The sequence below is a fragment of the Phoenix dactylifera genome, chromosome 2, assembly GCF_009389715.1.
Source record: "Phoenix dactylifera cultivar Barhee BC4 chromosome 2, palm_55x_up_171113_PBpolish2nd_filt_p, whole genome shotgun sequence".
NCBI lineage: Eukaryota > Viridiplantae > Streptophyta > Magnoliopsida > Arecales > Arecaceae > Phoenix > Phoenix dactylifera.
In genome coordinates, this window is record NC_052393.1 from 22,093,103 (window position 1) to 22,116,079 (window position 22,977).

Sequence of the window (22,977 nt, forward strand, 5' to 3'; positions counted from 1 at the left end):
TAGAAAAGACTCACGTAGACCTAGTATGCATGCTCTTTGTTAGACAATCCTGATGTAGCATACATATTCTTTTCCTCGAAGCCAAGGACACGTACTGGAGATGATACTGCCACATTTCTGAAAATGAAGCAGCGTTGCAAGGTGAATTTGATATAAAGAAACTTAACCTTTTCTCTACTTCTTCGATCTTGAGTTATCTTATCTTGCGAACCAGTTGTGGCAGTATATTTTTGATATACGCAGTCATTCCCACCTCTATGGTTCTGACCCAATTAATACCATGACAAAGATTCATCAGAAGCTTTCCTTTAAAAATGGTAAGGTGTTTGATCATCCCACTTGTTATTGACAGCTTGGTGATAACTAGTTTGCCTAATAATTTCTCAGTATAACTTGCACAAGGTGTCCACATAACAACTGGTTCACCGATACCACTCATTTTGTTTCTTGCATTTGTCTCGTGCAATTTTGATACCTTCATGAAAACCCTAGCATGCTACTCTTCACCTCCACCACGGCTCCTAGTTCTAGAGCCTGAAGCTTATATTTACATTGAATAAGCTTGTGATATACCGATAATCATTAATTCATTCTGGTTTCTGTATCTCCATTAAGGATAATTCATCTCTCGAAAAAGCTATAAGCAAGATGACATGCCTTGCTCTGCTTTTGATGTAGAATAAAGTTCAGCTTTTGTTAGCTCCTCTCTGATGTGTGTCAGCCAGCTTTTCTTCCCCTACTCCACTATATTGTGATAATCAGAGTGCGATCCAGATCACTGACAATAAGGCTTCTTGCAAGTGGACAAGACATATAGTGATTAAGGTTGCTTCATCTGTTCGTTCCATTATATTATTTCACCTTTTCCTGCATACCATCTACCAAGGAAAAAAGTAAATCTCATCATGAAGGCATATGACTCTTGTTTCTAATATCTTAGACACTATTGTTGAGCCACTGAAATTTTAATGATGTTACAAGATATGCTGTAGCTTGTTGATGTGGCTGTGCATACATGTTTTACATAAACTATTTCTCATTTATGTGTTTTGTGTAACATTCTTATCTGTCGCAGGCCATACACAGGTTGTATATATCTGTATAGACTAAAGCACAAATACAACCCTAAGTCTCTAAGTTTTCAGATGGGAAACAGTCTAAGATTTGATTATTTCCCATTTGGAATAAGAACTCCTTGTTAGAAACCTCAGAATATTTGCACCAAAAAACAAAAGAAACCTCAGAATATATCCTGACAACCACACTCATTTTCTAAAACATTCAATCACTCTCATTTTATGTCAGATCTTAATATTTAGTTATGACTTATGAGAATCACCAATGTAGACTATGGTGATTATAAACCAATATAATGTTCGGAGTGCTCATAATTTCTTATTATATTTTGCAGCGCTCAAGATTTTTTAACACAAGCATCTCAAGGTCACATATATTTTTGACATGATCAGAGAAGGAAAACAACAAAATCATGTTTATGATATAGGTATGGAATGTTTTCACTAATTCAGCAATGTACACAAAATCTTTTATCCAAAGTGTGTGTGTGTTGTTTGTGGGGGGGGGGGGGGGGGGGGGGGGGGGGGGGGGGGGGGGCGCGTAATATTTCACCATGTCCCCAACATTTGTATTAGAAATGATCCAAAAAAGATCCCAATACATCATCTTGACTGAAGATTTTGAGGATTACCAGCAGTAGTTGATGTGCTTCACTAAGTTTATAGCCTTGGATCCAATACATGTAAGCCAGCTGCGTTTACAGAAGCATTAGTAAGCTACTATCTGAAAATTCCCTGGGAATGATACATGATGAAATCATCATAACTTCAACCACAAGAACTATTCCTTCAGAATCATGAGCCAGAACTATGCCAAGAAAATAACATAAACATAAACAAGATTCTAATCTAGCTCACAAAACATATAGTTAGCAAAAGCATGTCAATAATCTGAGCAAGATACACAAATCAAAGCAACCATCACTACCACATCAGAAACGTGAGGCAAAAAAAAACACCAAAAGAGAAGGGAAAAAACATAAAAAAATGTAATCATAATCCAGCTTGTAAAAGATATGCTTAGCAAAATGAGGACAATATTTCCTTTTCAACCAACGAGGTCGAAACATTTACCAAGCCGAGAGAAAACATCATGTTATACTAGCAAATTACATACTTTAAAGTTAGAATTAATCTCAAGTTACTAGAAATTATTCAATTGTCATACCAGACTAAGAGGCTTCTTGGCTATTACGTTTTTTAGTAATGTCTTTATACAAAACATGAGCCTTACAAAAAAAAAAAAAAGATTTCTTTTGATAAAACATATATTGTGGTTCAAATTTGGCCCGAGGGTGACCACGCCGGGCGAGTCGAGGGAGTTGCCGCTGGAGTGGAAAAAGAAGAGCCACCACCCGCGCGACGGCGTACCTGCACAAAGCCTCACCGGTTGTTCCGGTGAGGGCCCTCCGACGCTCAAGTTAGAGCGGATCTTAATTGGTCCAAGGGTCCCCCTTTATGTTACCTGATGGGGCTATTTATAGTTCCGGTAGGGGTGTCCAGGTGACGGAGGTATGGCCCGTCCTCATTATGGGAGGAGATGGGTTTTAGACAGGTGGCACGCAGCTAATGCTTGCTTGAAGTGCACGGCGTAGGCCGTTCTTGTGAACGGTAAGGCATTGATAGGTGTAACGGAGTATGGCTGGAGTAGCATGGCGTTGTCCTTGGCTATCGTCGGCCAGCAAGCAAAGCATGGCACGGTGATATTGTAACGTACAACCACGCAAGTGGGCATGGGCACGCACGCACGTGGATGCGGTCGTGGGCGAGGCCGAACTCGATGAGAGGTCGTATCATGTATTTGGCAAGGTCGGCTTGGCGGGTATTGAGGTCGGCCTAGCTTTTCCGATTTCGAGGTTTGCTCGGTAGGGCGCCCCGAGTTCGGCTAGGGCGCGTCGTCGAATAGATAAGGGGCGCCCCGAGCTCGGTCGGGGCGCGTCGACGAACAGATAGAAGCGCCTCAAGCTCGGTCGGGGCGTATCGGCGAATAGATAAAGGGGCGCCCCGAGCTCAGTCGGAGCGCATCGGCGAATAGATAAGGAGCGCCCCGAACCGGCGAATATAAGGGCGCCCCGAGCTCGGTCGGGGCGCGTTGGCGAATATAAGGGCGCTCCGAACTCGGTCGGGCCGCGTCGGCGAATAGTCTCGCAGTCGAAGGAGCTCTTTGGCTTGCAGCTGACACAGCAGGGCATTCCGAGCTCGGGCCCGGGATGCCATTATAAACATCAGAGGAGGTCACTGCAAGTCGTAGTAGCCGAGAGATCCGGCCGAGGTTAACTGAGCCTTCGGCGGAGTCCGAGATTGGGCTGGTTCTGGGCAAGGCCAAGATCCTGCTTGTTTGGTGTTGTGGCCTGCCCAGCCGGGGTGGGACAATCGCTTGCCCTGAGCAGGACGATCTATTTTGCCCCCATCATTTGCCCTCTGACTTCCGAGGTCGAGTCGCTCTTTGGCTCGGGCGAAGGAAGTAGCTGGATTGTTGGTCGTTCTGCGTTGTGATTAAGTGCCTATGAAGACGTACGCACCGAGCAGGGAACACTTGGTGTGTTGTCAGGGCCGATGGCTTCGAGCCAGGCTTCCTGAGCAGGGCTTGTGTGGCTTAGGTTGCTACGTTACTCTAAGCAGAAACGGTCGTGGGAGCTCTTTAATGTGCCACGTGCGCACTTTTTTTCAAGGCATTGCTGGATGGAACGCAAGGGGGTCAATCATTAATGCCCCGTCCCTCGAAGTGCCTCGCCTGATGGAACACGAGGGGCCGGTTATTAATATCTCGTTCTCCGAAACGCCCCCCCATAATAATCAGCTTTTAGTGCCACGATCCAGGAAGATTTGCTGAGGTCGCTTCTGGGCCTGCCACTCGGTGGGATTTGGCTCGCTTCATCGCTTAGGTTAGCCGATCAGAGCCATTGTAGTGGGCTATATAAGGCCTGGAAGGGACCCTAAGGTCCTTATTTGATCCTTCTTGCCCCTACTTCTTTTCTCTCTGGCTGCCGTTGCTGTGGTGTTCGAGCTTCTCATTAGGTGTTTTTGGAGCTCCTGGCGACCTTTGCGACGAGCCTTGCTCTCGATTTCCGGCGATCATCCTTCTTCTCCCGGTCATCTTCTTCGGCGAACTCTTAGGTAGGTGTTTTATCCCTTTTCGGTCGCTCAGAGAACTTCTTGTCTTTTTCTTTTTTTTTTTTGATTTTGTGACAAAAGCAATGAGGTCGCCTACAAGGGCCCTGATGCTCGGCACAGGTTCATCCCGAGCCTAGGCTTCTTCAGATGTGGAGGCTGAAATCGAGGTGAACCAAGGTCCGTATGGGACTAGCTCGAGCATCAGTGTAGAGAAGCTGGGCTTGATTCAGGCTCGTTTTTTTTTTCTCTTGAGTTCATCCTCGAGCTTCCGGAGCCCGGGGCTCGAGCCGTTGACCCCCTTAGAGGTCGAATCGGGGTGTATATAGAAACACTCCGAGCAGGGTTGAGGTTTCCTCTGCACGGGTTTGTGAACGAGCTCTTGACGACTTACCGTCTCGTCCCCGCGCAGCTCGCTCCGAACTCGTGGAGAATGATAATCGGCTTCCTCGCTCTTTGCCTTGCACATGGTCTACCCTCCTTGATGAGCGTCTTTTGGAGTTGCTTTATATTAAAAGGCAACCTCGCATACAGAGGATGGTGGTACTTCTCCTTTCAGGGAGGCCGCAAGCTCTTCCAGGGCGTTCCTTCCTCCATTCATGGGTGGAAGGATAAATTCTTCTTTGTTTCCTCCGAGCGATCGTGGGGGTTTAACCCGACCTGGAGCTTTCCGTGGGCCACGGTGAATAACAAGCTCCCCCAGTTGTCACAGTTCAAGCAGGGCGTTCTAGACAGGCTGCTCAGGCTGGAAGGGACTCCATGGCTTTCCGACCTGCTCAGCGAGGCGGCCTTGTTGAATGTCGCCCCGAGCTCGGCTCGTCCCGATGGTAAGGGCGGCGCAGCTACTTCTCTTTTCTTTTTCCTATGCCGAATTCTAACAAAGTCTTTTTGCCAGAAATCGCAGGGATGATCTTCAGTGCTGAGATATTGATGACCAGGTATAGGAAGAGGGTGGTCGCCTCGGATGGAGCTCAGTCCGAGAGAAAGCCGAAGAAGGCCAGAGCTGCCTCTAGCTCTGGGATTGAGCGGGGTGAGCTCGCTCAGATTGAGGCTGCCGACCCTGCTCGGGCTGGGTTCGAGCAAGTCCCCTCGGTGGAGGTCGAGGTGCCCCCATCAACGATAGGGGGGCACCAGTGAACAAGTGGCCGCTGTGTCTGTCGGCCAAACTCAGGAGGTTCACGAGGCCACCCAACCGCGTGAATTGGGTCTCGAGCCGAGGAGCGGGCTTGAGGTCCCAACTTCTTCCAAGGTCCCGACTCCTGTTGGGGCTAGGACTCCTCCCGAGGTCTTGAGCTCAGCCGGTGTCCCGACTCCAGTCGAGGCTGCGACCGCAGCCAGGGTCCCGACCTCAGCTGGGGTAGAGTCTACTCCCTCCGAGATCGGAAGGAGGCGATTCCGGCCGGAGTGTCGTTTGTTCGAAGACGACATGGCTCTTGAGTCCGGCAACGTCGCCCACGAGCTTGTTCGCTGCGCCACGCTTTCGGGCGACCGGTCTTTTTTGGACCAGCTGGGGTTCGATGTGTTTGCCGACGAGGCCTATACCGTCAGCATCTTGGTAAGTGATACCACTCTTTTTCTTTTCACACATTTGAGTGTTCAATTTCGGTTAACATTTCGTTTCTTGCGCCATATTCTCCATATGATCGACATGCTTGTGTCCGGCGTGTCTAGCTATCGGGGGGAGTTGAGGGCGCTTCGGCCGAGGATGGAGCACGCCGAGCTTCTGAGACAGGAGGCCGAGACTCGAGCACTGACTGCCGCTCAGCAGCAGCAAGAGACCGAAGAACGAGCGACGACTGCCGAGCAACAACGGCGTGAGGCCGAGCAAAGGGCTGCGGCCGCCGAGCAGCGGCAGCACGAGGCTGAGGAGAGGGCGGCAACCGCCGAGCAGCAACATCAAAGGGCCAGGAAGAAAGCACGGGCGGCCGAAGCTCTGATTAAAGACGGACTCGCCCGGATCCAGAATATGGAGGTCGAGCACGCCCGGGCTTGTTCATCCGCTGAAGGTCGTATCTTTGAGCTCGAAGCTGCACTAAACAGCCAGCGGAACGAAGCCAAGGCCCTGAGGCTGAAGGCCGACCGACTTGAAAGGCTCGTGGGGGAGTCTGCTCGGGAAGCCGTTGAGAATTTTTGTCAATCCAAGGAATACCTCGACGAGCTGGCGAAGGGGGCTACCAGCGCTATGATCCAGGGCTTTGAGAATTGTCGTGATCAAGCCCAATAGTTCTGCCCTGGAGTCGACCTCAGCGGCCTTGAACCGAACCTGGGCGACACTGCCGAGGTGAAGGACGGGGGTGCTGCAGAGGCCATTACTGAAGTTGGGCCAGAGATTATCCCCGAAGTCGCCACTGGGATGGAATTAGAAGCCGTTTCCGAGGCTGGCGTCGAAACTGAAGCTGCTCCTGAGGTCGGTGCCGAGGTCGTCCAAGTCGACTGAGCTAGCTTTTGTTTTTCTTTTTGTAAAGTCGGCCACTCGGGCCTTTTGTATTCAACCCGACCTCAAGGTCAATTTCTCTTGTACTCGGCCCTTGGCCCTTTTAATATCAATGAAGTACATTTTTTTTCAATGCTTTGCATTTTGAAGTCCGACGAAGTATTTGAACTCGTCTCACTTGGTACTTGGCGTTGGGCTTTTGTGTTCGGCTAAATAGGGTCCAAGCTATATAGCTTAAGTGCTAGCTTAACCTTCACATAGTAGGACCTTTGTGTGAAGTTTTTGCCAAGTCTCTGCACTTGGCATTTACTTCCAACTCAGAGATAACCTTGCAAAGCCGGTGAAGAGTTCATTTATTCCGGAGCCCGTCCACTGGTGTGCTTTAGGCGTCTAGGTCGAACATCAGGTCTGCTTCGGACCTTTTGCGGGGACTGAGCCCAAGGTCTTCTTTTTGCACTATAGTGTGCCAGGGGGCTTTTTAGGTAGGAGATTGTCGCAAGCTTTAGCACCTTTTTGCCTCGTAGATCTCTGTGGACCTCAGCTGGGGCACTTGGTTCGGGCTCGGGTCGCCCTCGAGTTTTTCCCAAGACCCAGGTTGGGAGAGCTCTTTCGGCTTGTGGTCGATTTTGCAAGACGATCTTGGAGGATAAAAGTACCTGCAGTCGAACGAGCTCGCAGCTCTTCATTCGGTACTGCAGGGCACTTCGAGGCCGGCTCAAGAGGTGACATTGGAGAGTAAGGAAAACTAGCTCGAGGGTAGAAACCAGCTCGAGGGTAGGCACCAGCCCGATAGAAGCGAGCTCGAGGACCAGCTCGAAAATAAAAACCAGCGCGAGGGTAGAAATGGACTTGAGGGTAGGCACCAGCTCGAGTGTAGAAACGAGCCCGAGGGTAGGGACTAGCTCAAGAGTAGAAACCAGCTCGAGGGTAAGCACCAGCTCGAGGATAGAAATGGACTTGAGGGTAAGCACCAGCTCGAGGATTGAAATGGACTCGAGGGTAGGCACTGGCTTGAGGATAGAAATGGACTCGAGGGTAGGCACCGGCTTGAGGATAGAAACCAGCTCGAGGGTAAAAACCGGCTCGAGGATAGAAACCAGCTCGAGGGTAAAGACCAGCTCGAGGGTAGAAACGGACTCGAGGGTAGGCACCAGCTCGAGGATAGAAGCGAACTCGAGGGTAGGGACCAGCTCGAGAGCAGAAACCAGCTCGAGAGTAAGCACCAGCTCGAGGATAGAAACAGACTCGAGGGTAGGCACCGGCTCAAGGGTAGAAACCAGCTCGAGGGTAAGCATCGGTTCGAGGGTAGAAACCAACTCGAAGGCAAGCACCAGCTCGAGTATAAAAGCGAATTCGAGGGTAGGCACCAGCTCGAGGATAGAAACTAGCTCGAGGGTAAGCACCAGCTCGAGGATGGAGACGCCCCCACTCAGATCAGGGTGCCTCTTCTTCTCTTCCTGACTCTACAGGACGCCCCACTCAGATCAGGGCGCCTGCGGTCGATGGGCCTCTTCGGCTCTTCCTGACTCTGTAGGACGCCCCCACTCAGACCAGGGCGCCTGCAGTCGATGGGCATCTTCGGCTCTTCCTGACTCTACAGGACGCCCTCACTCAGATTAGGGCGCCTGCGGTCTCCTGCAGTCGCAGAGCACTTTGGCTCGCAGTCGTCACTGTAGGGCATCCCGAGCCGAGCTCGAGGGATGAATTTCTTAATTTGGATCCTATAGTTGCGGAGCACTTTGGCTCGCAGTCGACATTGCAAGGCGTCCCGAGCCGATTTCGAGGGACGACTTTGATGATTTGGATCTTGCAGTCGCGGAGCACTTTGGCTCGCAGTCGACACTGCAGGGCATTCCGACCCGAGCTCGAGGGACGACATTGTTGATTTGGATCCCGCAGTTGCGGAGCATTTTGGCTCGCAGTCGATACTGCAGGGAGTCCCGAGCTGAGCTCGAGGGGCGACTTTATAGATTTATCGCTATATATATAACTCATGTCGTGGGGCCAATCAGGGCATGTCGAGTCCATTAAGACATTTCAAAGATGCTTCAAAGAAGTCCTATAGGATAATTTTATTGATAACACATTTTGGGATTTAAAATCCTAATCTGGAGGGGCTAAAGTTCCGTCCAGGGGTTGTAGCTTGAGTCTCGGATCGTTAGACCCGGGCTGATGGGGATGAGGCCTCTTCACTGCCCCCGAGGTCAAGGAGCCGCTAGCATGTGGGATACACGGCTACAGCGTTGATGGTGCTCGTGATGGGACAGTTGTCGTTCTGCCCGTCGCGTGGCTCTGGGCTCTGTCCCTCGGGCTCCCTTCTGTTAGCTTGACCACGAACAAACCGACCCAGCAGGCCTTGGCAGATAAGTGCCTTGATCTTATCGCGGAGCTGGTAGCAGTCCTTCGTGTCATGACCGTAATTCCTATGGAAGTGGCAGTACTTGTCTGAGCGCTTCCGCGACCCTGATGGTCGCATCTTTGATGGAGGTTGGAGATAGCCATGACCCTCGATCTCCATGAGAATCCCTGCCTGGGTGGATGTGAGGGGAGTGTACTTTCCAAACCTTTGGAGGGAGCATATTTTTCGGGCTTCTGGAGGGGAGACATCGGATGAACCGTGCTTCTAGGCCGGGAAAGATCTCTCTTGCGCCGGAGGGATTTGCTCCTTGACCGACTACGCTCCTTATGGCGCTTCGCAACTTAGTCCCGGAGCGTCTGGATTTGTTGCTCCAATTTCTCAACATTCTTGCTGAGTTCGGCGACGGACGAAGCTCCCATCTGCTGGAGGCCTTGAACAGCCGCAGTAAGCGTTTGGACTTGCTGGGCGAGCCGGTAAAACTGCTCTGGCTGGACCTGAAGAGCTTGGTCCGCCGGCGTAGGTGATGCAGGGGGTGGACTTTGAAGCGAGTTGCCGGGTGTTGGTATCCGGCTACTCGATGCATTTGGAGTTCCGTGACTCCTTGACCTCATGATTACGACTTAGGCCCTTAATCTAGAGACAAATGTTGTGGTTCAAATTTGGCCCGAGGGTGACCACACCGGGGGAGTCGAGAGAGCTGCCAGCTGGAGCGGAGAAAGGAGAGCCACCACCTGCGCGACGGCGTACCTGCACGAAGCCTCACCGGTGGTTCCGGTGAGGGCCCTCCGACGTTCAAGTTAGAGTGGATCTTAATTGGTCCAAGAGTCCCCCTTTATGTTACCTGATGGGGCTATTTATAGTTCCGGTAGGGGTGTCCGGGTGGCGGAGGTATGGCATGTCCTCATTATGGGAGGAGATGGATTTTAGACAGGTGGTGCGTAGTTAATGCTTGCTTGAAGCGCACGGTGTAGGCCGTTCCTGCGAACGATAAGACATTAATAAGTGTGACGGGGTATGGCTGGAGCAGCATGGCATTTTCTTTGGCTATCGTCGGCAGCAAGCAAAGCATGGTTCGGTGATGTTGTAACGTACGGCCACGCAGGTGGGCGTGGGCACGCACGTGGATGCGGTCATGGGCGAGGTTGAGCTCGATGAGAGGTCGCATCATCTATTTGGCAAGGTCGGCTTGGCACGTACTGAAGTCGGCCTAGCTTTTCCGATTCCGAGGTTTGCTCGGTAGGGCACCCCGAGTTCGAATAGATAAGGGGCGCCCCGAGCTCGGCCGGGGCGCGTCGGTGAATAGATAAAGGGGCGCCCCGAGCTCGGCTGGGGCGCGTCGGTGAATAGATAAGGAGCGCCCTGAGCTCGGTCGGGGCCCGTCGGCGAATATAAGGGCGCCCCGAGCTCGGTTGGGCCGCATCGGCGAATAGTCCCGCGGTCGAAGGAGCTCTCTGGCTTGCAGCTGACACAGCAGGGCATTCCGAGCTCGGGCTCGGGACACCATTATAAACATCAGAGGAGGTCACTACAAGTCGTAGTAGCCGAGAGATCCGGCTGAGGCTAACTGAGCCTTCGGCGGAGTCCGAGATTGGGCTGGTTCTGGGCACGACCAAGGTCCTGCCTGTTTGGTGTTGCAGCCTGCCCAGCCGGGGTGGGACGATCCCTTGCCCTGAGAAGGACGATCCATTTTGCCCCCCCATCAAAATATTTTAGAAAAATTGACAGGTCATAAGTCCTAAAAAATGAATTTTATGAAAAATAAGTCCCTTTAGTTTCCTAAAACCTGTTTTATACAATCATGCTTAATGTTTATCTGTCAAACTAAAACTGATAGCAACTAGACAGCCACTAAAACTAAGCAGTCATGATTTGTTAATGAAGACTGATCAATGTAACAAAATACAAGCTTCAATTAAGACAGATCAAATAAGTTTGTTATGGTCAGGAAATCTGACACTCTTTAATCACTGAGTGCAACAATAATTCAATACTGCATTATATGACTATTGGTAGGAAGTAACTTTTAGAAACTGATAATGGTGCTTCAGATCTTTTGACCTTAGAAAATGCATGCAAGCCATGAATTTACATATGTATATCTATGCTCTTTGCAAGCAATAACATGAGAGCGATCGATACAAATTGCCGTAGCTCAATATGCCAACCAAAGCAAAGAAAATTAATTTGGTATTGGTATTCAGTATGGGTGGCGTACCGACACTCGGTATGCTGGTGAATCTTAAACTTGATTATTGAGAATCTATATGTTATTAGAAATCAAATTGTCTGCATGACTCCATAAGGTGTGGCAAACCTATAAAATAATCCAAGCAATGAGTCCATTTTGTTTTTTTTTTTTCTTGTCCCTCCCGGATAAAGTCTCTCTTTCTTCTATGCCAATTTTCTAAACTACCATGAGCAGAACTGGGCTTCAATTGTCTTTTCTTTTTTCTTTTTTTCTTTTTTTTTGTTGGGGGGGGGGGGGGGGGGGGGGGGGTGTTAAACCTGGGATGCAATTGTCAAACCAGTCAAATATAGGTTTGATCCCCACAAGGTGCCGGTTCAGCATATCATGTAAAAGTTGGAAGAGCAGAAAAATCTCTCCATTAGATCATTATAACTATCTGCCTCAGACAGAATATATAAGATAAAATAAGAATATAAACAATGATTAATCAATTTCAATGGACAACAAACTGATCGAGCAGTGCTACATGAAAAATGTCAAAGAAGCAATAGAAATGTTTAAAAGATCCTGTAAATAATCTTAGATAAATGTAAAATAAGTCTAAGAAAATATAATAAGAGCAAATACAGATTATTATGCTGTTGATAAACCGGTGTGTACCGCAATGGCTGGAGCTCTTCCAAGACCAGCAGTGCAATGTACATAAGTCACACCACCATTACGGTTTATGGTCTTGTGTAATTTGCTAACCACAGCTGGAAGCCTCATCCTCAAATCAAATGCATCAAAATCCCTGCAGCATTTCACATCAGGGCATATAGAAGGCACTATATAATGCAGTAAATTTGCCATGTATATTGAATTTTCAAAGTAGTCCTGTTCCGAGCAAAATATTAACAGATCTGATAGATTTGGAGTAATTAAGAGTACTATAATCAGGTATAAGTTAGTATATGGAACTTTGAAAACAGAACCTTAAAAAGAAGCCACTGATTAAAATGACATGCTGGAAAAGTTCTTACCTCCAAACGTTGCTTTTAGCCCATCAGACGCCACATATAATACTAAGAACAGAAGATAAGAGGTTTACATGCAAAAATTCTATGCAATATATGTATCAATGAATCAGTAGATCAAACTCTCCCAAGAAAGAGTCCTCTCAATAATTTTTAGAATGTTCACTAACCTGCATGCTGTTGGGCATGAAGAATGACTATGCAAATAAAGGTGCATGCCTATGAACCCAAGCATGTAAAGACATGGACACACATGCAACAGTCCTTAGGAAGAGAAAGAGACAGGGGAGGGGGGCAGAGAGAGCAATCTGACTGATAATGGAAAAGATGAGCACCCAGCTCACTTATACTCCTCCCCAATCTGGGAGAAGATAGTTACATCTTACATGTATTACCACCAATATCATAGTATTATCTCCACATATTCAATGGAATACCTATATCTTACTGAAATATATTGCTTCTCACATTTGTAGCATTTCATAAGATATGAAACCTTCTCATGTTTAAGCATAGATAATGTTTAGTCACATGCTTTTGGGATAACATCAATAAGAATCAAGATGGCCTCTACCAATGAGTCCTACAGAAATTACTGAACAATGACTAATATCCACAGATAAAACAAAACTTCTTTGCTATCATAAATGGCAGATCCTGTCAGATCATCATGGGTTGGGTTGTGTATTCTACTTTGCTACTCATTCCTACCAAAGAATCCTTCAGAATACAATGTCTTCATCCCAGCTTTCTCTAGTTCCCATTTATGCAACCTCTAACAACATCTACTTGTCATGTTGTGTGGCCTATTATCCACATGTCAGAACCACTTTAAATGGTTTTACTTGTCCTCTAATGATCCCACTCATAACAAACCTGATGTCATTGAATTCTCTCTCTTCTATTTTCAGCATATCCATTGTTGACAGACTCCAATCAAACTACCACCAAAAAATCAGCTAAAGGAACCTGGTCTTGCATGTCTCCATGGTATTTATAGAGCACGACATGAAATAAGCATCTCTACATCATATACTTTGCTTTAGTTCTATTGCAGACACCTTGACAAGCACTTCAGTCTTCCATAGAATAGTATTACGATAGTGAAAATGGTTCATTTTGGGAATCGCTTGTCCCTTAACTCCTCCCACAAGCACATTGGAATTTGCACTTGCACGTCATGTTCTCCATCTCGATCTGAAAAACTTTATCCTCAAAGAGCTTCCACTTAGGTACCAAAAAAAAGAGAGCTTCCACTTACAACTTTGCTATCAGGACCACATTTTCCCTACTATCACCCAAGAACATTATATATTGACGTTGTATGCAATTATCATATCAAACTCTTGGAATATCAGTATTTTAGTGCATGCACAGACAAGAAATAAGAAACTTAAAGCACATCAACTAAAGACCTACTTCCACTGTTAAATCAGTATTTACTCCAATAGTTGGTTGCTTCAAGTGATCCTCTGCCCAGACAAGTTATAAAGGGAAAATCCAGTTCAGGATCACTAAGAATGTAGGCAGAACATGGAGGATTTGAGTCTTTTACTCTGTAATAGTGGGAACATGAGCTTTGAGTCAGGATCCACCCCAATTGTCTTAGTGTTACAAGCCTAAGTGAGCCAAGATCAAGCAGGTTCAGTAATGAGCTAAGCATAAGCTGGTTATTCTCTAGCTCAACTTGAGCTCAACCTAGACATCAGCTCAACTGCTTCTCCACCCAAGATGGCAAGTTTCATCTCTTTTTGCTTCTATTTGCTAACTCCAATTTATTTTTCTTTAATGCCTATGATTGTCACTAAGCAATGTAACGGCATGAGTATTGACCAAGCCTTACTTTCTAAAATGATAGTAAACAGGTCTATTGTCTTGAGTTCATCCTTTGAAGCCTAGGAACATTGCATATCTGATCTAATAAACAAAACAAAGATTATGGAACATATGTAGACATGGTAGATCATATCTTCGACTTCTACTATTGTTTCAAGAAACCAGTTATGATGTCTCCAATGGAAGTCACTACACCTGCTCTATCTTTCACCATGAAAACATCTTCTCCTGATATACAAATGTTCATGCCAATAGCTTAAAAATCTTCATTGACTACTCAAACATCATTCCCTCTCGTTGATGAAGGCAAGGAACATGATAGAAATGTTTTAAATCTATGGGAAGAAATCTTTCTTTCGGAGACTTTGCTGCATCCCATCTGCTCATCATATTGAGTCTACAAGTTGATTTTCTTTGTGGATGCAACTTCACCACATGCACAAGCTCCTTTAGCTCTATCAACATAAAACTCACCTATCATTGAAAAAAGAAATTGTCAAGAACAAATGGGCCGATTCATAAATATTTTGGGAAACTCAATCTTCACTAGTTTCAATTTGAGAAGAATCATGTGAATTCTGAGGACCACAGGAACCCAAAGGAAGGTCTCTTGGATCATAAATTTAAAATTACAAGCTAAAAAGAACTAAAAAAGAAAATAGAACTTTCTTAACAAATCACTGAAATATGTAATATGCTGTGAAAGCATATAACTTCCAGTCCATTGGCATTGAAATCTCTTCTTTGCTGTGCCCACATTCAAGTCACCCATACACTGCTCTGCAATATGACAAGCATGAAATGACTTTCCATAATCTGAAATTCTGAATAAAATAGAGATTATTTTCCATGGTCCAAATTTCATTATGTTATCATTCCAGGCCTTCTGTAGATCAATTAAGTTATTTAACCTATCAAACAACTTATATATTCTTTGATCTTCTTAGCTGAAGAAAAAGATGGATATTTCTGACTTAGCTTTGTCATATTGAACAGTTAATACAGATTTCCTCCCCTTCATGAAAATTATAAACAATTCTTTCTCTGATAAATTGAAGATATACTTGCATCTCGATGATGGTAACATTGACTTGGCCCAACCTTTCATCTTCTAGCTGCAGCTTCTCATTGAAATTGGCATTTGTCATTACGATGAAGTTTGCTATTGAAAGAATGATGTTACGACTGATAATGGCATCTTGCAGCTCTAAACCAATCATGATCTGTTTCCTTTTATATTGGATCACATGAGGCAATTTCTAAATACAATCAGTTCCTTGATATATATACATATGTACTGTATCTATGTATGTATGTATGTATCGGCAGCTCTTTGGCCTGTAAAATTAGAAAGAGTTGAACATGAAAGGGAATATCTTTATCTTCATTCTTTTCTGGACAACAGAGCAACATAAACAACCTAACTTCTCCTAGAGATCTCTCTCCAAGAAAAAAGAAAAAAAATATACATCCCTATTGTCCAGGAACTAAAGAGTGCATGGAACTCAAATACATCATGACGTGGCTAACTTTTCCAAAGAAAATACCTATTGACGTATTCCTATATGTCCTGCAACCCCTAAGAATCCTTTTAATCAAATCTACCAAATACCGACCACTCCTTGAGTCCTCCATCGCTTAAAATGTGGACTGAAATAACTACTTGTTGAAGAAAAATGCTCAAGGAATAAGAACTTAAAAACTGGCTTACGATTCGTACTGCCAGTACCATACCATTCCAACACAAAACCAGCACCAGTACGAGTGCCAGGATGCTGAACCATTCATTTCAATACATACCGGTCCATATTGGTGCAGACCGATGGTATCCTACCAACCATACCGATCGGTATTGATGGTTTGCATTCTTTTTGATGCTGTCAGTTTCAGTACCGCTACTGTATTGATGCTGCATAGATCCGATGAGAAAATAATGTGGGGTTCGGTACAGATATTTAAGACCTCATTAGGATCCTCTTTCCCAATTATCACATGGGCATGTGCAATGGAACACATAATATTCCAATAACTAGAGGGACTCAATTTTTCTATAATCAAGAAAAGAGAGGTGAACAATATAGAACAGCTAGTTGGTGACTGTGAGAAACAGTTTTCATCAAAAAAAAGACTCTGAGAAACAGTTTAAAATACTCGCATTCAAACAGTAATTATATAAGCAATGAAAAATGTCAAAGTATTATATGAGGATAATAATGCTGATGAAAAAATAATAAACGAACTACACTAACATGTCAAGAGTAATTTGCATGGTGTATATGGATACAGCAAGATGAATACAATAAACTTCACCATCACTAATTACAGACTAACTTTTCATTAAATATTGATGGAATATGGATAAGATTAAAAGGTATTGTGTTTTTAGTAGCAAGAATATCCATTCCCAGAGAATTGCAATTTTTAAAATCTGACCAACATTTGTTCAAAACTATCCAAACTACAAAACAAATAACCAGTGAAAAATACAGTATAAGATTAAGCCATGAGACACTTACAAGGATAAGGTGTAATGAGTATTGAAAAAGCAATAACTGCTAGGTTAGCAAAGCATTGAAACAGATTATAATGGCTTACTGAAACAAGAAACAGATGGCATCAGCTTGATAATGACATGGTGATATCATATTATACTATATCTTCATCAACTGACCTGATTTCAGCACGACAGTGCTCAATATCATCGAATTTCATGGCATATTCTTGAATGGCACCAATGTCAACCCCAAAATATCTAAAGATATTAGTGAAGGAAACTGGAGCTCTTAATATACATATTGATACCTTTGAAGGAACTTATGAGAGAGCAAAGAGTAGACTCAGAACTATGCATGCAGAGACTGGTCAATATCCAGCAAAACAAACCAAAGAACCAGGAATTACACTTAGGTCAATATATTTACAACAAATAGATCATGGGAGGAAATAAGTCAAAAATAACAAAGCGCAGATAAAGGAGAGAAGTATGGTATAATGTGATAACAACTTGAAAGCCATAACAATAAAAAAAATTAAAATAAATAGCAGCTGATCCAATTAAGTTGGAGGATCATCCTTCTAAGACGAGGTTTCTTGGACTGGTATCTTAGCTAGGTACTGTGTACATGAAACCTTTTGGTATTGCTTTTAGGAATTTTCATATCATAAGTGGGGGCCTAATAGCCATCTCGAGAAGAACATATGAATGAGAAATTGTAGAAGTGTAACTCCTTGTTGGAGTTTGGAGCCCCTCATTAGTAGCCAGATTCTTGAGGATTATTCCGCAACATTTTTGAGGTAGGTGATATAGGGTTGATGGCTCTAGGAAGTCGCCATATTATTCTCACAGATGATTAGGAATTTTTTAGTCCCTTGAAGATTCAAGATTTGCTAATAGTGAACCTAGAAGAAATGCTTAAGTATGACAACGTCACAAAAAAGGCAAGGATGTGTAAAGAAGCTAAAGAGGACATAAGTTCTGAAAGATTACTTACAAGTTACAACCATGGACTGCCATACCATCCTAAACCACCTAGTACAAGACATGCCGTACAAGGCCGGAACCAGTACGAAATTCATGTTCGGGTTGATACAGGCCCGATACTGCCCCATACAACATTTCTTAATACCAAATAGTGGGAGGTATAGAAAGAACAATAAGAAGCACGTTAACAAAAATTTTCAGTTAAGTTTGTTCCCACTTCTTTTATGTGGAAATTCAGTTCCTTTTTCCATCCTTTATCTTCTGGCATTAATTAAATTTTGGTTTGGTGGAACAATTTCTTCTTGGTGTCGACCATATATTTTGTTAAATCTATGACAATCCAAAGCTTAAACCAATTCCTTTTAAAAGACATGTTACTAAATTTCAGATTACATAAATCAAAAGAACAGGTTACAAAAAAATCAAGAAAGACTACTGATGAAGAAACAGTCAGGATACTCAAGGTCTGAGTCTTGTTGCAAGCAGAAAATGGTTTTCACTCCTATCTTGCGAAGCTTGTCAACGTCTGATGGGATCTGTAATAGGATATATCAAACTAAGATTGGAAGAAAAAGGAAGCACAATAGATAAACCTTACAGTGATTAAATAGCAGATGACAAGAGAACCTGTAAGCAGGAGCCAACAATCAAGTCTGGACGAATAAAATTATAGTTCATTCCAAGTTCATGCCTATATGTTAGCACTGGATCACATTTATCAAAACATAAAAATTAGAAAATTCCATTTATGATAAACATAGTCCCAAGTCCCAACTAGGAAAATCTTGGAAATTTCTTTAGAACACAATGATGCTGTATGAGTATAAAATGTTGCAGCTTTACCTGCACCCATTGCCTGTGTCATATTATTGCTATATATGTCAGATTTCTCATCCTGCACTTCAGCATCACTCTTCTCAGTACTGGAAGCAGAAATAGAAAATGCCTGAAAAAAAATCCATCAACAGCCATCATAACAAGAACAACAGTCATGGAAACTAAAAAAGCCCTCTTTGGAAGTCAAAAACGTAAAATTCCAACTTGAAATATTCAAGAGGTGGTAGAGTTTTCAAATATATTTTAGGATCCATCTACCGGAAGTTCTTTCATATTCCACTTACACGAATTTTCTATCACAAGTTGAACCCTGGTGAAGCCTTTCTCCTGAACAAATGTCAATGTTCTCCAGATTGCACCAATGCCTTTTCTAACTAGACATAAGGGTTCTGAACTATGACTTGCAACACACCATATGTACAGAAATAGCTGGCTACAGCAACAATTCTTGCACATGCATATCATTCTAATGAAGCGGGGTAACAAGCAGGTTAGACTTTGCATACAAAATATGTGTCTCTTTTAAACAAAACAAAAGATAAAAGAACTTGACTAGAGATATTATTTTTCACTTCAGATTATTTTACTAGCCTTATAGTTGATGGTGGTGCTTTTTTTATTGAATCATCTTTCAAAATAAATGAAGGATAGAGCTGGAAGAAAGAGGTAAACTGTATGAAATTTCAACAGCCAAAAGCATTTAATTCCATGTTGATACACAGAAGTTGACTATACACATTTGTCATCTTTATGAACCAAGATGATTGAAGTTTCAGTTAGTGCTAATGGATATGCAAAGTAAGATTGGGAAGATCAGGAAAAGAGTTGTTAGATATTTAGAAGTAAGATGAAGTTTCAATTAAAGCCCATTGATGCATCAGCAATGGGGGAATCAGCCAGGCAAGCGAGGTTAGTTAATGTGGAAGCAGCTTACTTTTACTCTGACAACAAGTACCCTGCAAGAGAAGGTTACCTCGAGAGATGGATTGAAACTTCTTTCAAGCTAATGAAGTCATTACTACAAGTAGCTTTTAATAGAAACATAATTACCAATGATTATCATAATATTGCCGACATGGAGTCCATGAAGGGCTATATTTGGGGGAGAATTTCAATGGAACAGAATTTGACTAGTCACTGTTTTGAGAAAAACTTGCCAAAAGTTGACCTTTTGGAAGGATAAGTCAAATCAGGCAGGAGCTGGGTGGTTTGCCGTATCTTGACATCAAACAATTAAAAATTGATTTTTTTTATTAAAAAAAAAGTTATCTAGGTTTCGCTTTATCTTTCTTTTCTTTTCTTTTCTTTTTATGAGTGCAGGTTGGGTGTGTGCGGGTTTGGGGGTTTGTATAAGGTTATGGGCATGATAGACAAATTGAGAGCGAGATAAACTGACTTTAGTTGGAAACCCATATACCAAGCTGAAGCAGCCAAGGCACCAAATTTAGAGAACAAGGGTACTGAGCGTGATTAAGACAAGAAGTCACTTGGATGTCTATCCACTCGTCAGTGACTTGCTTGATGTTGCAGTAGTATGACTGGTCCTTTGACCTGCGGTGCTTCGGCTACTCACAGTGAGGTTATTGTAGTTTGACTACACGTATACATGGTCTCTAGCCATATGGGTCCTTGTAGTGTAGATTGGCTGCAGTAAGTTCACTGTAGGAGTAGGATATGCACTTACATGGAATCTATCGACCTTGATAGAAGAGGAGTGATCCTATGTGATTTATTAGACTGAGTTCTAAGACCTTGGCCAGGGCAGTAATATAAAGTGGAGAAAGAGTTTTCCACTATCGAACTCAAGTCGAATAAATCTAGACATATGACAGACGACGGGGTTTGACGAGTTATCCATGACCTCCGGTCTGTAGGGATCCACGATAGAAGGACTGTATCATACGATAACTGCACCTAGAGGTTCATCATTCTATTCTGCTGGGTGGCCACTACATACTGCTAGGTGTCACTGGTGGATGGTGAGACTCACAGGGATCATCTTGATGGTCGATAAACCCTGATGAGTTGAGTTGAAATTGTTTCAACCCATTGAAAGGAGTTTTCAATGATATTGTGATAGAGATCGCAATATATCTCACTACCAGTCAGAATAGAACCTATGGGGTCACACACATTAGAGGTATTGACCGATCCGATGGTTGAATGTGATTAGAAATCACAAATAATCAATTAGATTGATAAATGGATAACCCGCTAAGAGTTAGTGGTTGGAAGAAGGAACAATTGCAATCGAATTGCAATTTAATTTAATTAATTAAATTTAATTAATTGGACTTGATCACGAGTCCTACTTGGAGTAGGATCCTTGGAGTCCTAATTGGATTAGGATTTCAAATTAAATTAGAATCCTATTTGGAATAGGATTTCTAAAGTCCTAATTGTCTTAGGGCTGAAATTTAATAAGTCCTAATCAGATTAGGATTATTTTAAGTCCTAATTAATTTTAAATTTAATTTAATTAATTTTATAACTCCTAGTTAGATTAGGATTGAAGAGTTCAATAGAGTCATGGCTCAATTAAATTCTAATTGGATTAGGAATTGGAGGAAATTGAAATGGGTTCATAAAAATCCTATTTTGACTAGGATTGGACTCATAAAATGAACCCAAACCATCTTGCCACTTAATTTGATTAAATGGCTAATAAAATGGGATATGAGGGAGGGGCCCACGCCCCTCCCCTTGGGAAGTGCGTGGAAGAAAAAGGAGGGGCGTAAGCCCCTCCTTGCTGCCGAATTGGGGAGATAAGGGTGAGCTCCTAAAAATAAGGAGCTCATCCTTATCTCATGGAGAAATAAAAGGAGGAGGGGTTCGGCCCTTCCTCTAATCCCTCTTTTGGTGTTCACGGCAGCAAATAGGACCCCCTTCCTCCTCCTTTCATCTGCAAGCAAGAGAAGAGGAAGAAGAATCCTTGGTGGCTCTCCTCCTTCTTCATTCTTGGTGCCAACAAAAGAAAAGGGAAAAAGGCTGAAAGTGTTTTGTTCTTGTTCCCTTTGATCCGTCTTTCTTCCTCCTCCTCCCTAAGCATTCAAGAGTTGATTGAAAGGGAGGACTTCAGCCATCAAAAGCCATCTCTGCAAGGGAGCTAGCACCCCGGTGAGATACGTAGGCTTCGATCGAATCATTACCTCGTGTGGATACCCGTAGAGGCCGGACGCGTGTGCGGCTTCCATCGAACCTTCTACAAATCCACGTAAATCAGATTTGCGGAGACCATCTACCCGCACAAGGTGAAGATCTGATCTTCTTAATAATTTTAAAATAGTTTAAAATAATTTAATTCTAATCTATCTACAAACGAATGGTTAAAAAATACGTTCATGCGATGAACGGATCCCGCATAGTTTTTCCGCTGCAATCTGAAAATTATTCGAAATTTTCATGGCATATGTGGGATGCTAACAGTGGTATCAGAGCCAGGTTATGTAGATTAAGATTAGAATTAAATTTTTCAAGGCATTTTAGATTTGAAATTTAAGGGATTATGCTTGCTGAAATTTATATATGCAGAATTTTCAGCTTGCTGATTTTTCTGCATACTAATTTTTAGATGCTTAGATTAATGATTCTAAAGCTTTGATAATGTGATTACAAATATTTAGAGTCAAATCTAGCATGATCAGCAAGTCATGAGATGAAATAATCAGTTAAATATCAGATCTAAAAAAAAATTTTTTATGCATGTGATGCGTATGGTGATGATCATGGATGGACCCTTTGAATGTGCTGAAATGTTCTGCGATGTTCTGTGATGGATGTAATTTTAATTTTCAGATGCCTGCGTGCATCTTACATTCATGTATTAGAGACCTGCGTGTCTCATAAAAAAGGGTTGTAATTTATTATTTTATTTTTATTTAATTTTTTAAGCAATCTGGGATGTAAACTGTGATGTGTGTTGCACGTCGATGGTTGATCGATATGTACATCAACAAGCTCAACATGCGCGGATCAAGATCAAGGGTTGATTGAAGATGGATCAAGGAGTTGATCACAATTGGACCTAGAGGATCAAGATCGAGTCAAGAGTTGAAGACGATCAAACCAATTGACGTGCATGTGCTTGTAAAATGACCCCATCTTGGATCCATGATCATCACCATTTAATTTTATTTTGATAAATGCCTGGATGTTTAATGCTTATGTCTATGCGGGTAGACTTATATTTGCATGAGATGTGAATACGCGATCGAGTGAGACCTAAATCGAAACCTCCCTATCAGTCGAGGGTGAACCAACATGAGTTAGTCATATTAGATTAATTGATCTAATTGGTGTCTAGGCAAGCCTAAAAGGTGGTTACTTAATTAGGACCTTACTCTCTGAGTAAGGAGAGCCTCCCACCTGCTTACCTGGCCAATTGTTCGATTACCTCTTATGAAGAACTCAAGTTGCAAACACTAAGACTTGATTATGCAATATTAAGTCCATAGGTCTTCCACCGTAGTAGAGCTGCTAAGGTCTTTTCGGTGTTGATTTGTCTCGGCTGGACACAGTGGGCAAGTTGCATCGGGGGGCTGGACCTCTCTATTAGACATGAGATGTTGTGGGGTAAAGGTGGGGTTGGGCACCAATAACTGTTAGGTGAGGACCCAATGACGACTTTATTTCTGCGGTT

The 22,977-nt window shown here is 43.5% G+C and overlaps 1 protein-coding gene across 4 annotated transcripts in view; it reads right to left on the bottom strand.

The window, feature by feature from the left end:
- Window positions 1-22,977, bottom strand: part of LOC103717014 (phosphoglucan phosphatase DSP4, amyloplastic) — a 52,049-nt gene that overhangs the window by 16,140 nt on the left and 12,932 nt on the right. For all 4 annotated transcript variants that reach the window (XM_039123665.1, XM_026808419.2, XM_039123663.1 and 1 more), the window contains exons 4-9: window positions 18,345-18,447; window positions 18,129-18,205; window positions 17,961-18,037; window positions 16,692-16,772; window positions 11,829-11,961; window positions 1,709-1,768 (exon numbers count right to left, since the gene is read on the bottom strand). In XM_039123665.1, the coding sequence (XP_038979593.1) occupies window positions 1,709-1,768; window positions 11,829-11,961; window positions 16,692-16,772; window positions 17,961-18,037; window positions 18,129-18,205; window positions 18,345-18,447 (531 nt within the window). The remainder of the gene's footprint in view (window positions 1-1,708; window positions 1,769-11,828; window positions 11,962-16,691; window positions 16,773-17,960; window positions 18,038-18,128; window positions 18,206-18,344; window positions 18,448-22,977) is intronic.